Raw genomic sequence first — 14,501 nt, 5'->3', positions numbered from 1 at the left:
GCAAGGGACTGGTGGGTAGGGGGCCAGTGGGCAGTAGACTGGAAGGGACCCCCAGACTAAGCCCTACTTTTCCTCATCTCCCACTCCCTTCCGTGTCACCCTGACTCACTCCCTTTGGTCTCCCCCTGCCACTTCCCGCCCCACAGCACTTATGTACACATTTATAATTCTATTTATTTATATTGATGCCTGATTATTTGTATTGATGTCTGCCTACCCCTATTCTAGACTTTGAGCCCGTTGTGGGTAGGGATTGTCTCTCTTTATTGCTGTATTGTACTTTCCACGTGCTTAGTAGCGCAGGCAGGAGACTAGTGGGCGAGGCGTTAGTGGGCAAGGGACCAGTGGGCAGGAGACTGGCGAGCAGGGAATCTGGTGGGCAGGGGAACGGTGGATAGGAGACCAGAGGGCAGGGGACCAGTGGGCAGGGGACTGTTGATAAGGGGGCTAGTGGCCATGGAGTCAGCCACATATCCCAGACCTTTCTGAGGCTCTTCTGGAGCAGCAGATTCCAGGGCCCAGTGCCCCTTGGAGCGTTGGGTGGGCGGCGGGCCGGGCACCCCCACTTGGGGTCGGCCCCGTGGGTCTCACCTCTGGTTGCAGAGTTGGCAGGCGAAGCAGTCCAAGTGGTAAACGTTCTCCCTGGCTCTCATCACCATCTCAAAGGCGGGGATCAGCTTACTGCAGGCTGCACAATTCCCCGTGGTGCCAAACAGCCTGCCAAGGAAGCATGGGCATTAGGGGCCATTTTAATTAAATGGTGGAAGGACTAATTAAATGTAATTAGTGGTATCAGATACAGTATTGAGCCAATCACAGGACTCGCAGCCTCCATTTTGCTGACCAGCAAGGCCAAGGGGGGCATACTCAGGGGAGACCGCAGCCCAGGGAAGCTGAGTTTTCTTCGGATTTTTCCCTCTGGTCGGGCCAGGCCGAAGGTGAACCAAACCTCTGTGGCCTCCTCATGATCCTGAGGCAGCAGGCTCAGGGACCACAACTGGCCCAAGGGACCACCAGCGGGTAGGATCGAAGACACCCTGGCTGTGCTCTGAGGCCAAAATGGGGTTGGAGTCCGAGGGACTCCAGGAAAGAGCGTTAGGTTTGGGATTCCCCTTGGGCTCGGGCCTCCTCTGCAACTGGCCCACTCTGGCAGGGGTCGGGTGGGCATCTGGTCATATCATCCATATCATCCTGGTCATATCATCACCCACCCCCTCCCAGGGCTGTAGCACTGCCTCCTACCAGCTTGAGCCATTTGAGGTTGAGGGGTCTGACTGTTCTCTTGCCCTCACCCCTACCCAAGCCGGTCGGGAGCTGTGCAGGTGAGCCTCCCCTCCTCTTGTTTCCCCTCTCCTCCTCTTGTGTCCCCTCCCCTCCTCTTGTGTCCCCTCCCCTCCTCTTGTTTCCCCTCCCCTCTCAGGCCATAGGCCTTCCCTGGCAGGGAAGTCTGGAATTAAGGCCTCCAGACCCAAAGGCATCTGGAGATAGCTCTTCCGGATGTCTGAAGGTGAGGCCTGCCTAAACAGTGGCCAACCTGCCAGGCAATGACAGACCCCTCGCCCCACACTGAGAGGGACTTCTGCTGCTCAGTGAGCCAGGCCCCTCTCTCAGAGACTCTCTTGGCTTTGCTTAACCCCAGCCAAGACCTCCACCCCAGCCCCATCTAACCCAGCCCAGCCCAGGTCATCCCAGTCTAATCTGACCCAGCACAGCACATCTCAGTCTAACCCAGCCCAGTCCAAACTAGCCCAGCCCAGTTCAACCCAGCCCAGTCTAAACCAGCCCAGGCCCATGGCCACTGACCAGCTTGTACTTGGCTCGTCCTGGGGCCACACACTAAGCAACACGTACATATATTATATAACCGAGGCCTCAATTAAAAAAACACACCTTTTTACCTGACGTTTGAGATATTAAGACTCTGGGAATAAAAACAATTTTAATAAAGGCAGTATTGATTAAATGACTAAGAGTCTCCAGGCACTGTGCTAGGTGCTGGAGTAAATAGAAGATAATCAGGTGGGACACAGTCTCTGCTCCTCACGGCGTTCACTCTCGAAGAGGCAGTTCCCATTTTAAAGATGGACAAGGCCCAGAAAGGTTAAGTGACTTGCCCATAATCAGCCAGCAGGCCCGGGACAGAGCTAGGACTAGAACCCAGGTCTTCCAATTCCCAGCCCCAAGCTCTCTAATTAAGGCCATGCTGCCTGGTTTGAGGTTTGGTTTCCAAGGACAACTTGCTCACATTGATCTAGCCCAAGATTGCACATCAGGAATGGCTCTGGAGCTCTGGTTTGGAGGCTACCTCAGTCTTGGAGGGTTCGGGCACTGACCATTGTAATTTTATTTATTTCTATTAATGTCTGTCTCCTCCTCTAGACTGTAAGCTCATTGTGGGCAGGGAACGTGTCTGTTATATTGTTATACGGTACTTTCCCCGGGGCTTAGTACAGGGCTCTGTACTCAGTAAGCACTCAAAAAATATGATTGATTGATTGACTAACCAGTATAATGAGCAGCTCTGGGGTTAAATTTTAGTGATGATATTTGTTAAGTTCTTATTAGGTGTTGAGCACTGTTCTAAACACTGGGGTAGATGAGAAGCAGCATGGCCTAGTAGATAGATCATGGACCTGGGAATCAGAAGGTCATGGGTTCTAATCCCGACTCTGCCACTTGTCTGCTGGGTGACCTTAGACAAAGTCACTACACTTCTCTGTCCCTCAGTTACCTCATCTGTAAAATGGGGATTGACACTGGGAGCCCCACATGGGACAGGGACTGTGTCCAACCTGATTTGCTTATATCCACCCCAGTGCTTAGTACATAGTAAGTGCTTAACAAGTACCACAATTATTAAATACCTTCTGTACCTCTTCAGATGTGAGGCCTGTGTAGGATAGGTTTGATTATCTTGGGTCTAACCCCAGCTTAGAAGACCTTGGCACCTAGTAAAATGCTTACAAAATACCACAAGTACAATTAATATTGGGGCTCCTGGAGAAAGCTTAAAAACCTGATTTTGCGGGGGGTAATGAGCAAGAAAGCAAGGAAGAAAACAGGAGTGTCAGAGGAGCTTCTTAGCCTATTCAGTCCTCCTTGGATTGAAGATCCTTAGAGACACAGCCTTGGAATGCCATCCCTTTTCATATTGGACAGACAATTACTCTCCCCACCTTCAAAGCCTAATTGAAGAGGCCTTTTCTAACTAAGCCCTCATTTCCTCTTCTCTCATTCCCTTCTGCATCACCCTTGCAATTGGATTTGCTCCCTTTTTCACCCCTCCCTCAGCCCCACAGCACTTATGTACATATCTGTGATTTATTTGTTTATACTAATGTCCATCTCCCCCTCTAGACTGTAAACTTGCTTTGGGCAAGGCAAGGTATCTTCCAACTCTGTAATATTGTACTCTCCCAAGAGCTTAGTACAGTATTCTGCACTAAGTTCTCAATAAATACGATTTAATGATTGATTGTTTGGACCCACCCAGAGAAGTGCCATGTAACAGTGGGGATTTTACATCTGTAAAAATGGGGATTCAACCCCTGTTCTTCCTTCTAATTAGTCTGTGAGCCCCATTTTGGACCAGATTGTCTTGTATCTTCCCCAGGACTTAGTTCAGAGTCTGACACATAGTAAGTGCTTAACAAAACCCACGGTCATTATAAATATTATTATTAATTATAATAATAATAATAATGTGAGGATGAGGGCCATTCTTGAGCAATCCCGATTCCTGCCATATCACAGAGGCCGGGAGTCATCATCGGAGGTTTGTCTTTCCTTCCTTTCCCCTCAAGCCCCTCTGCGCACGCCACCAAAGTTCAGCCTAATAATAAAAATAACAGTGTTTTTTCAATGTTTACTATGTGCTAAGCACTGCACTAAGTGCCAGTGAACCAAGATAATTAAGTCAGACACTGTCCCTGACCTACGTGGAGTTCACAGACAAAGAAGGAGGGAGAGCAGGTAAGAACCCCGATTTTACGGATTCATTAAATCTTATTTATTGAGCACTTACTGTGTGCAGAGCACTGTACTAAGTGCTTGTGAGGAAGCTGTGGCCGGAGAAGTGAAGTGACTTGCCCAAGGCAAGTGACAGAGCTGAGATTAGAACCCAGGTCCTCCGATTCCCCGGCCCGGGCTCTTTCCTCCACGCCATGCAGCTTCCTTAAATTCTTCCCTTTCTCATTTCCTTCGAATGGACCCTTTTCCTCTATGCCTCCTTCCAATCCAACCTACTTCACATCTCCTTGCCTGCCCTCCTGGAGAGTGACTCTCTACCAGCCCTTCTCTCTGCACGAAATCAGCAGGTCTACACTGCCTTCTTGCAAAAAATAAAACCTGTTTTTATGGGCTACTCACTTTAAACAAGAATTAACAGCCTGCTCCATCAAGCAGAGGAAATAAGGAATGCTAATCCCAGATTTGTCCAGAGCTCAATACCCTGTGTACATGTGTGTTAGAGAGGACAAGATCCATTATTCATTAGCAGCCCAGTTGCGGTGAGCTCAATCCAGATTAAACAAAACAAAGGGGCCTCAGTCTGCCCCATGTGCATTTTTAAAATCGCCTCTTTTCTTCTCCCTTTCAAATAAAGATTGCAAATTAATGACGTAGAAGTTGGGACAGATGTTCACTTAACTAAACAGTCAGTTAAAGAAATGGGAAAAAACCGATCTCTTTGGTAATAATAATAATTTTGATATTAGTTAAGGAATCAATAAACAGTATTTACTGAACGCTATTTAGAGCACTGTACTAAGCACTTGGGAGAGTACAAGAGAGTTGGTAGATGCAATCCTAGCCTATATTTACTAAGTGCCAAGCACTGAGCGCTGGGGTAGATGCAAAATAATCAGATTCCATATGGGGCTCACAGCCTAAGTAAGAGGGAGAACAGGAATTGAATCCCCATTTTGCAGATGAGGGATTGGAGGTACCGAGAAGTTGAGTGACTTTCTAGACAGTGAGCCTGTTGTTGGGTAGGGACCATCTCTATATGTTGCAGACTTGTACTTCCCAAGCGCTTAGTAAAGTGCTCTGCACACAGTAAGCGCTCAATAAATACGATTGAATGAATGAATGAATAAGGTCACACAGCAGACAGGTGGCAGAGCCGGGATTAGAACCCAGGTCCTCTGACTCCCAGGCCCGTGATCTTTCCACTAGGCCAAGCTTTTGTCCGTTACTCCCCTGTGTCCTTTCAAGATCTCTGGAGGACGTGAGGAGTAGGCATCTTTGAATGTGCCGAAGCGTTTATGGCAATCAATCGACAAGTCCTTCCTGTGTGCAGAGCACTGCACTCAGCTTTTGGGAGAGTATGATAGACACCACACTGCCTTTCCCTGTCATTCTAAGAGGCTTCCTAGCTTTCCCTGGGCCAAACTCCTTCTCTCCCACCTTGTTCCAGGTGCTCCAACACATCTGTGAACAGTGTTCTAAACCCAACTACCTGGAGCTCCCACCCTTATCAGAGCTAATAATAATAATAACAATAATTGTACTTGTTAAGCACTTACTATGTGCAAAGCACTGTTCTAAGCGCTGCGGTAGATCCAAGTTAATCAAGTTGGACACAGTCCCTGTCCCGTATGGGGCTCACACTCTTAATCCCCATATTACAGGTGAGGTAACTTAGGCCCAGAGAAGTGATGTGACTTGCCCAAGGTCACACAGCAGACACATAGTGGAGCTGGTATTAGAATCCTTCTGACTCGCAGGTCCGTGCTCTATCCACTAAGCTGCATCGCTGCTTCTCTGAAATCTGGGGCGTGGGAGGCGTGGAGAATGGGGAGAAGGGTCCTGGCTGGTTGCTATGTTGCTGGTTGCCCCAAGGCCCCCAAACTCTACCTTCTCTATCGGCACCAGGCTTCACTCAAATAATAATAATAATTATGGTATTTGTTTAAGTGTCTACTATGGGACAATCACTGTACTAAGTGCTTGGGAAGGAACAGTACAATCAAATCAGTCACCATTCCTGCCCCAGTCCCAATAATGATAATAATAATGGGATTTGTTAAGCACTAACTATGTGCTACATGCTGTTCTAAGCACGGGGGAAGATACAAGGTAATCAGGTTGTCCTGTGTGGGGCTCACAGTGTTAATCCCCATTTTACAGATGAGGTAACTGAGGCTCAGAGAAGTTAAGTTACTTGCCCAAGATCACACAGCTGACAAGTGGCAGAGCCGGGATTAGAACCCATGACCTCTGACTCCCAAGCCTGTGTCCTTTCCACTAAACCACAAGTAAGGGGGAGGGAGGACAAGTGTTTAATCTCCATTTTACAGATGAGGTAACCAAGGCACAGTTTAATGACTTGCCCAGGGTCACTCAGCAGGTGAAGCCAGGTTTGGAACCCAGGTCCAGGAACCCAACTTCCAGGCCCGTGCTCTTTTCACGCTGCAGCAAAAGTGTCCCACCTACCCTACCTCACCTGTCCCACTGGAAATTATCTGGGGAAGCAGCATGGCTTAGCAGAAAGGAAACGGGCTTGGGGGTCAGAGGATGTGGGTTCTAAAATCCCGGCTTTGCCACTTGTCTGCTGTGTGACCTTGGGCAAGCCGCTTAACTTCTCTGTGCCTCAGTTACCTCATCTGTAAAATGGGAATTAAAACTGTGAGCCCCACTTGTCGGCTTAACTTGATTCCCTTGCATCTACCCCAGCACTTAGAACAGTGCTCGGCACATAGTAAGTGCTTAACAAATACCATAATAATAATAATGATAATAATAATAATAATAATAATAATCAGGCTCCCTCCCTGTCCCCTGGTCTTCCCCCATTCTAACCAGAATGGGTTCCCTTCCTTCCCTTGGATCATTTTTCCCCAGTCAATGCTATCGTGCCCCTCACCCACTGGGAAGACCGAGACATATTAGTGCCATATTTCACTGGGTCCTCAGCACTTTGATGAGCCTCGCTGGCACCATCTCCTCCAGAAGGAATGAGTCACAGGCAAGAGAGGGAGGTGTTTTTGTCACTTAAAAAATGGGCACTAACCTAGCAGAGAACAGGGGAAGTGTAAATTTTCTCCCTTTATGCCACAGCAGGAGATAACCAGCTGGTAAATAAAGCCACCACACACAGATTTAAAATTTAGCACAATTAAACTTTTACCCTGTGGTGACAATTAGAGTTAATGGCTCTTCCCCTGAATTTAGCCACTTCTATTGCTGGCAGCCAGTCTAGTTGTGGTTCCTAGCCATGGACCACTTCCCCTGGTTTGGAAGCATCCTGGGAGGCCATCCTGGGAATCCAGTTGGTTTTTGAAATCTCTGGAAGGTCCAAAGCCAGGTTAATGAGGAGGGGGGTGGGTAGCACGTTGGGGATGGTCTGCTATATTGTACTCTCCCAAGTGCTTAGTACTTGTTAAGTGCTTATTATGTATCAAACACTGTTCTAAGCAATGGGGTAAGTACAAATTGGACACAGTCCCTGTCCCATGTGGGGCTCACAGTCTTGATTCCCATTTTACAGATGAGGTTCGTTGTGAGCAGGAAATGTCTGTTTTTTGTTGCATTGTACTCTCCCAAGCGCTTAGTACAGTGCTTTGCACACAGTAAGTGCTCCATAAATATGACTGAATTAATGAATACATGAATGAGATAACTGAGGCACAGAGAATAATAATAATAATGATGGTATTTGTTAAGCACCTACTATGTGACAAGCACTATTCTAAACACTGGGGTAGATACAAGGGAATCATGTTGTACTACTTGGGGCTCACGGTGATAGTGCTCAACAAATACCACAATTATTAAGGTCCATAAGTCCAGAGGGTGCATCCAGACTGCTGCTATTCTCCTAAGCAACACACAACACCACAGACCCCCAAAACACTCCTCTCCCCCAAACCCTAGCTTTCAGAGTGAGGAGTGAGGAGAAGAAATCTTCTTTTCGACTTCTCTCCCCAGCCAGACACAAACCTCCACACACAACCTTTAGCTGCTTAAGGGAAGCAAGCCCTGGTTTACTCTTTCTCCCCGTACTGGTCAGTAACTGTATTCAGGCCCCTATGGTTGAGTGGCCTCAAACCTGGCACCAGGATGCCACATCCGGCAAAATCACTCACCCACCCACCCTGGGGATGGTGATTTCCCAGAGGGGAGGGTCAAGGTAGAGGGTTTGGGGAGGGTCTTGGTCAGCAGATGGTGCTTTGGATCCTGCTGGCGACAGAAGCCAGAATCCTCTGGAAACCCCAAAGAACTGTTTTAGCCTTGAGTCTCTCCCTCCTCCACCAGCTCGAGGTCCTGTCCCCAGAGCTGCCCCTTGGGGCAGAAAGAACACTTTCCTTCCCATCCCTCTCCTCTTCCTGCTGCTGCTCCAGTGATCCCTCACTCCAGGGTAGGAGCCAGTGAGCGGGGAGCTGGAGGAAGTTAGACAGGGGCTATGCTTCCTTTGGAGTCTTCCAAGCACACGCCAATCAATCAATTGTATTCATTGAGCTATTTGTTGAGAATTGAGTCGTCATTTGTTCTGACGACTTGACACCTGTCCGCATGTTTTGTTTTGTTGTCTGTCTCCCCCTTCTAGACTGTGAGCCTATTGTTGGGTAGGGACCATCTCTATATGTTGCCAACTTGTACTTCCCAAGTGCTTAGTACAGTGCTGTGCACACAGTAAGCGCTCAATAAATACGATTGAATGAATGAATGAATTGAGCGCTTACTGTGTGCAGACCACTGTACTCAGTTCTTGGGAGAGCACACTATAACAGAGTTGGTAGACATGCTTCCTGCCCAAAATGAGCTTTCTATCTAGAGACTTTAAGTCTACAGTCTAGCCCAGATCTCTGCCCTCAGCAGGTGCTTAGAGAACAGTGGGGGGGAAGTGGGAAGAGGAGGAGGAAGAGGGAAAATAGAGAGGAGGAAATGGAAGACAGAGATAAGGAGGAGGAGGAAGAGAGGGAGGAGGAGGAAAAGAGAGAGGGGAAGAGGAAAAGGAGGAGGGAGAGAGGGCAGTAGAGGAGGGGGAAAGGAGCAGGAAGAGGTAGAAGGAAGAGGAGAAGTGGATGAAGGAGGGGAAGTAAAGGAATAACCCACCCTGGATGCTCTCCCCTAACCCCCAACACTGAAGGTGGGCTGATTCCAAGGAGACGAACGTTCAGACAGAAACAAACAAATGCTGTCAATGTAGATGCTGCCCCTCTGTCACTCTCTCCTGGAGAAGAGGTAGGCTGGAACAAGTGAGGTAAGCCCAAAATCTGGGCACCTAGAACAATACATTGCACCCAGAGGGCACTCAATAAAAACTTTACTGTTACTACTACTACTACCAATCAATCTGCGCATCAGGCAGAAACTCCTCACCCTCGGCTTCAAGGCTCTCCATCACCTTGCCCCCTCCTACCTCACCTCCCTTCTCTCCTTCTACAGCCCAGTCCGCACCCTCCGCTCCTCCACCGCTGATCTCCTCACCGTACCTCGCTCTCGCCTGTCCCGCCATCGACCCCCGGCCCACGTCATCCCCCGGGCCTGGAATGCCCTCCCTCTGCCCATCCGCCAAGCTAGCTCTCTTCCTCCCTTCAAGGCCCTGCTGAGAGCTCACCTCCTCCAGGAGGCCTTCCCAGACTGAGCCCCTTCCTTCCTCTCCCCCTCGTCCCCCTCTCCATCCCCCATCTTACCTCCCTCCCTTCCCCACAGCACCTGTATATATGTATATATGTTTGTACATATTTTTTTTACTCTATTTATTTATTTAATTTATTTGTACATATCTATTCTATTTATTTTATTTTGTTAGTATGTTTGGTTTTGTTCTCTGTCTCCCCCTTTTAGACTGTGAGCCCACTGTTGGGTAAGGACTGTCTCTATATGTTGCCAATTTGTACTTCCCAAGCGCTTAGTACAGTGCTCTGCACATAGTAAGCGCTCAATAAATACGATTGATGATGATACTACTACTACTAATAATAATGATGGCATTTGTTAAGCACTTACTATGTGCAAAGCACTGTTCTAAGTGCTGGGAAAGATACAAGGTGATCACGTCCCACAGTCTTAATCCCCATTTTACAGATGAGGTAACTGAGGCTTAGGGAAGTTAAGTGACTTGCCCAAGGTCACACAGCAGACATGTGGTGGAGCCGGGATTAGAACCCATGAACTCTGACTCCCAAGCCCATCCTCTTTCCACTGAGCCACGCTCCTTCTGTCCAGACCCTCCTCCCCAGCAAAATAAAAAAAATTAAAATAATCCCCAAGCAGGTGGGTATGGGACTTGAGGCAGGGGGAGAAGCAGCATGAGGTAGTGAACACATTCATTCAATTCAATTGTATTTATTGAGTGCTTACTGTGTGCAGAGCACTGTACTAAGCACTTCTAATGATATTTGCTAAGTGCTTACTACATGCCAAGCACTGGGGTAGATACAATGCTGCCCCCTCGCCTTCCCTCTCAGTCCCCCTCTCCCTCAAACAGATCTGAGTTTCCCTAAGAACAAAACAGATAAGCACCACTTGTCATGGGTGAGTTGGGCATTCACTTGCTTGGGCACAGGGGACTGGACCAGATGGCCGTGAGGTCGTTTCCAGCTGTAGGAGTCTTAGGTTCTAAATGGTCCACCTCACCCAGGCTATCAGCCCCAGGGCCCACCGGGCCTCAACAAATTCTATTTATTTTGTCAATGATGTGCATCTAGCTTTACTTCTATTTATTCTGATGACTTGACACCTGACCACATGTTTTGTTTTGTTGTCTGTCTCCCCGCTTCTAGACTGTGAGCCCGTTGTTGGGTAGGGACCGTCTCTATATGTTGCCAACTTGTACTTCCCAAGCGCTTAGTACAGTGCTCTGCACACAGTAAGCGCTCAATAAATACGATTGAATGAATGAATGAATGAGAGGAGGGGTTGCGGGAAAGGGAAAAAGACAGAAGGGGACAGAAAAGGTAAAGCCTCCAATACCTGGCTGCATTTACCTCAGGTAATCTCGGCGGCAGAGGATGAGATTGGCTTTCGTGTACAGCGTGGACCCGACCTCCCCGAGCCGGCAGTCGCAGCAGGCGCACTTCAGGCAGTCCTCGTGCCAGTACTTGTCCAGGGCCTTCAGGAGGTAGCGGTCCTTGATCTTCCTGTTACAGCCCGCACAGCCCTTCTGCTTCCCCTTGGGCTGCACGGAGAGCATCGGCACACCTGTGCGGGCAGAGACAAAGGCCCGGGCCTTATTGTGTGTCGAGGTGGCCGGGGCAGGAGACACAGCATTATTCTTGGTGGTGAGACGCAGACCCAGGGGTTATTGTTCATGGGGACTCACAGGCTCAGGTGTTATTGGTCTTGGGGAGACAAAGGCCCAGGAGTTACTGTTCATGGGGCAGTGACTGAGGTAGACATAAAGGCCCAGAGGGGCCCTGTGGGGAAGTTTACAGGGGGACACAAAAGGGAGAGGGAGTCAGGAAAAGGGGGTTTAATCAGGGGAGGCCTCCTGAAGGAGATGTGACCTGCAGGGAGATCTGTGAGGAGATCTGTGAGGAGGAGAGCTGCAAGGAGAGCTGTGTGGAGAGCTAGGGGAGAGCTGCAGGAAGAGTTGGGGGAAAAGCTTGGGGGAGAGCTTTGATGAAAGTTTTGGGGAAAACTGAGGGGAGTGCCGAGGGGAGACAGAGCACTAGATGACGGAAATACAGGCCTGGAGCTGGAGCTGACTGTTCCCAATGGCTCAGCACAGTGCTTAGCCCTCGGCAGGCTCCCAGGAAATCTTGTTAGTGATGATGATAGAGCAGCCCCGGTCCAGTCACCCCTTCAGGTCCACAAACCCCTTGCCTGTCCCTGTTGGCTTCAGCCCTGAACTGGACTTGGACTAAGGCAGAGAGTTAGGCGAGGAGGGGAGGACAGGACGGGGGAGAGCATGGAAGGAAGAAGTTCTGGATGGGGCCGGGCAGCACAGGAAACTCCAGCAGAGATCGAATAAAAATAATAATCATTGTGCTAGTTGTTAAGCACTGTGGTAGACTCAGGATAATCAAATCAGATGCAGTCCCTGTATCTCATGGGGTGCACAGTCTAAGTAGGAGGGAGAACAGGTACTGAAAACACATTTTACTGGTGAGGAAACTGAGGTGCAGAGAAGTGAAGTGACTTGCCCAGAGTCACCCAGCAGGCAAGTGGGGGAGCCGGGCTTAGAATCCGGGACTACTCACTCCCAGGATGGAACTATTTTCATTAGGCCATGCTGCTTCTCAGTATAAGGTCCTGAGTCCTTAGTTCAACAACAGAGATAAAAGTCCATAGAGGGGAGAGTAAAGGGGCAAGCCAGCTGGAGGGCTGAGGGGAGAGAGGAAAAACTGGGATCTTTGACCAAGCAACACTCTCCTCCCATCCCCTGCTAGAGGCAGTAGCCACCTGAGGTTGCCTAGCACATGCCACACAGGCCACACACACACACACCTGTACACCTGAAGGCAGATGGCGCACACACACACACACACACACACATATACCCCACCACTTCTTTACAGTAATAATTGCTTTGTCAGAGCTGCAAGCATATGACAACAGCACTTAAGGCACTTCAACACAAACAGTGAGGTATCGATCCATTTGATAAAGTAGTCTCAGTCCTGAGGAGACAGGTCAAGGAACATTCAAAAACTCTTAAGGCTTTAGAGAAAGGCTTCTTTGATTCCCTCCTGCTCTAGGCAACAATAGTCTCGATAACTGGTGAATTCTGGGGACAAGCAGCGGAGCCGACGCCAGCCCCACGCCTGTAAAAACTTAGAAACCAAGAGAAAAATCCAATTCCCTCTCCAATCATCCTGCTGTTCTCTTCCAGTCTATTCAGCATAATCATGTAGATATCCTCCTCCATGATCCTGCTTCGTCTCTGGGGAGGGAAACTGAGGCTCAGAGAGGGCTTAAGGCAGGCCCGGCGTCGGCTGAGGAATTTGAGGCTGCCCATGAAAGGTCTTCATTTGAGTTTCCACCACCGAAGGCAGGGCTCTCACCACTTAGCAACCCTGCCTCAGGGGGTTGCTGCTTTAGCTGGGAAAACTGCCCATCGAGAGAGTCTGCACTGTCCCATGAAGTCTCATCAGACACTCACAGACACAAACTAAGTCCCAAACTTGTGGCCCATTCCAAACTTGCGGGAAAACGTGTGTGTGTATTAGAATGTATTAGAAACACAAGCGACCCTTCCCATTGTCCACCTTTCTTTCCCCAACTCACCTCCCTCAGATCCAACAGACCCCAGCTCTCCCCCAATTCAGAACCCTCTTAAAATCCCTCCTCTTCCTTGATTCATTCCTGTTCACCCATCAGCCAGTTCTGCCCCTTATGAAGTTATTTATCCCCATTTTCAGCACTTTTGTGAATACATTCATTCAACTGGATATTCATTTATTTACACATCATCTTTGTCTGCTGTGACCTTGGGGAAGTCATTCCACTTCTCTGCATCTCAGTTACTCTATCTGCAAAGTGGTAACAAAATACCTGTTCTTACTCTAGGATGGTGAGCCCTATGTGGGACAGGGACTGTGTCCAATCTGATTGTGTTGTATGTACCCTATTGTACTCTATTGGTAAATAGTTGTATGCCTGGCTCCCCCATTAAAGGCTCAGCTCCTTTGTTCTGCATTTTCCAGCTGCCCAGTACAGTGTACTACACCAAGTGGGTGCTCAATAAACACTCCGATCACTGTCAATCAATTGTATTTATTGAGTACTTACTGTGTGAAAAGCACTGTATTAAGTACTTGGGAGAGTACAACATAATAGACACATTCCCTTCTCACAATGAGGTTACAGACTAGAGGGGGAGACAGACATTTAACATAGATAAATTACAGTTATGCAGTACTTGTGTGTATACTATCACTTGTGTGTATTATCACCTTGACTTCCGTAATTTATTTCAACTTTACCATCTGTCTCCCCAGTAGCCTGTCTGCTCCTTGAGGGCAGGCATCATGTCTACCAACACTACTGTATTGCACTCTCCCAAGCGCTTAGTACACTGGTGGCAATAGCACTGTACTAAGCACTAGGGAAAACACAATGTCATCAGATCAGACACAGATTTTGTCCCATATGAGGCTCACAGTGTATGTATGAGGAAGGGCAGGAATTTAATCTCCATTTTACGGATGAGGAAATGGGCCCAGAGAAGTTAAGTGATATGCCCAAGGTGGAACGGCAGGAAAGAGGCAGAGCCTGGAATAGAATGCGGTCCTCTGAAACCCAAGCATTTGCTCTTTCTACAAAGCCAAACTGGTTCTCTACAGTGCTCTGCACACAGTGGACAGTAAATATGATTGATTGATTGGAAGAAATAATAATTATAATAAGAATTATGGCATTTGTTAAGTGCTTACTATGTGCCAAGCACTGTTCTAAACACTGGTGTAGATACTAGATAAGCAGGTTGTCCCACATGGGGCTCACAGTCTTAATACCCATTTTACAGTTGAGGTAACTGAGGCACAGAGAAGTTAAGGTGCTTGCCCAAGGTCACAGAGCAGACAAGTGGCAGAGGCAGGATGAGAACCCAT

General features: G+C 48.5%; 1 protein-coding gene across 3 annotated transcripts in view; it reads right to left on the bottom strand.

Annotated features, from left to right (window-relative positions):
• The window catches only part of LMO1 (LIM domain only 1), an 83,676-nt gene that overhangs the window by 6,924 nt on the left and 62,251 nt on the right, over positions 1-14,501 (bottom strand). For all 3 annotated transcript variants that reach the window (XM_038764722.1, XM_038764723.1, XM_038764721.1), the window contains exons 2-3: positions 10,935-11,148; positions 592-717 (exon numbers count right to left, since the gene is read on the bottom strand). In XM_038764722.1, the coding sequence (XP_038620650.1) occupies positions 592-717; positions 10,935-11,148 (340 nt within the window). The remainder of the gene's footprint in view (positions 1-591; positions 718-10,934; positions 11,149-14,501) is intronic.

Source organism: Tachyglossus aculeatus, chromosome 22 (assembly GCF_015852505.1).
Source record: "Tachyglossus aculeatus isolate mTacAcu1 chromosome 22, mTacAcu1.pri, whole genome shotgun sequence".
NCBI lineage: Eukaryota > Metazoa > Chordata > Mammalia > Monotremata > Tachyglossidae > Tachyglossus > Tachyglossus aculeatus.
This window is presented reverse-complemented; position numbering and strand designations above follow the sequence as displayed.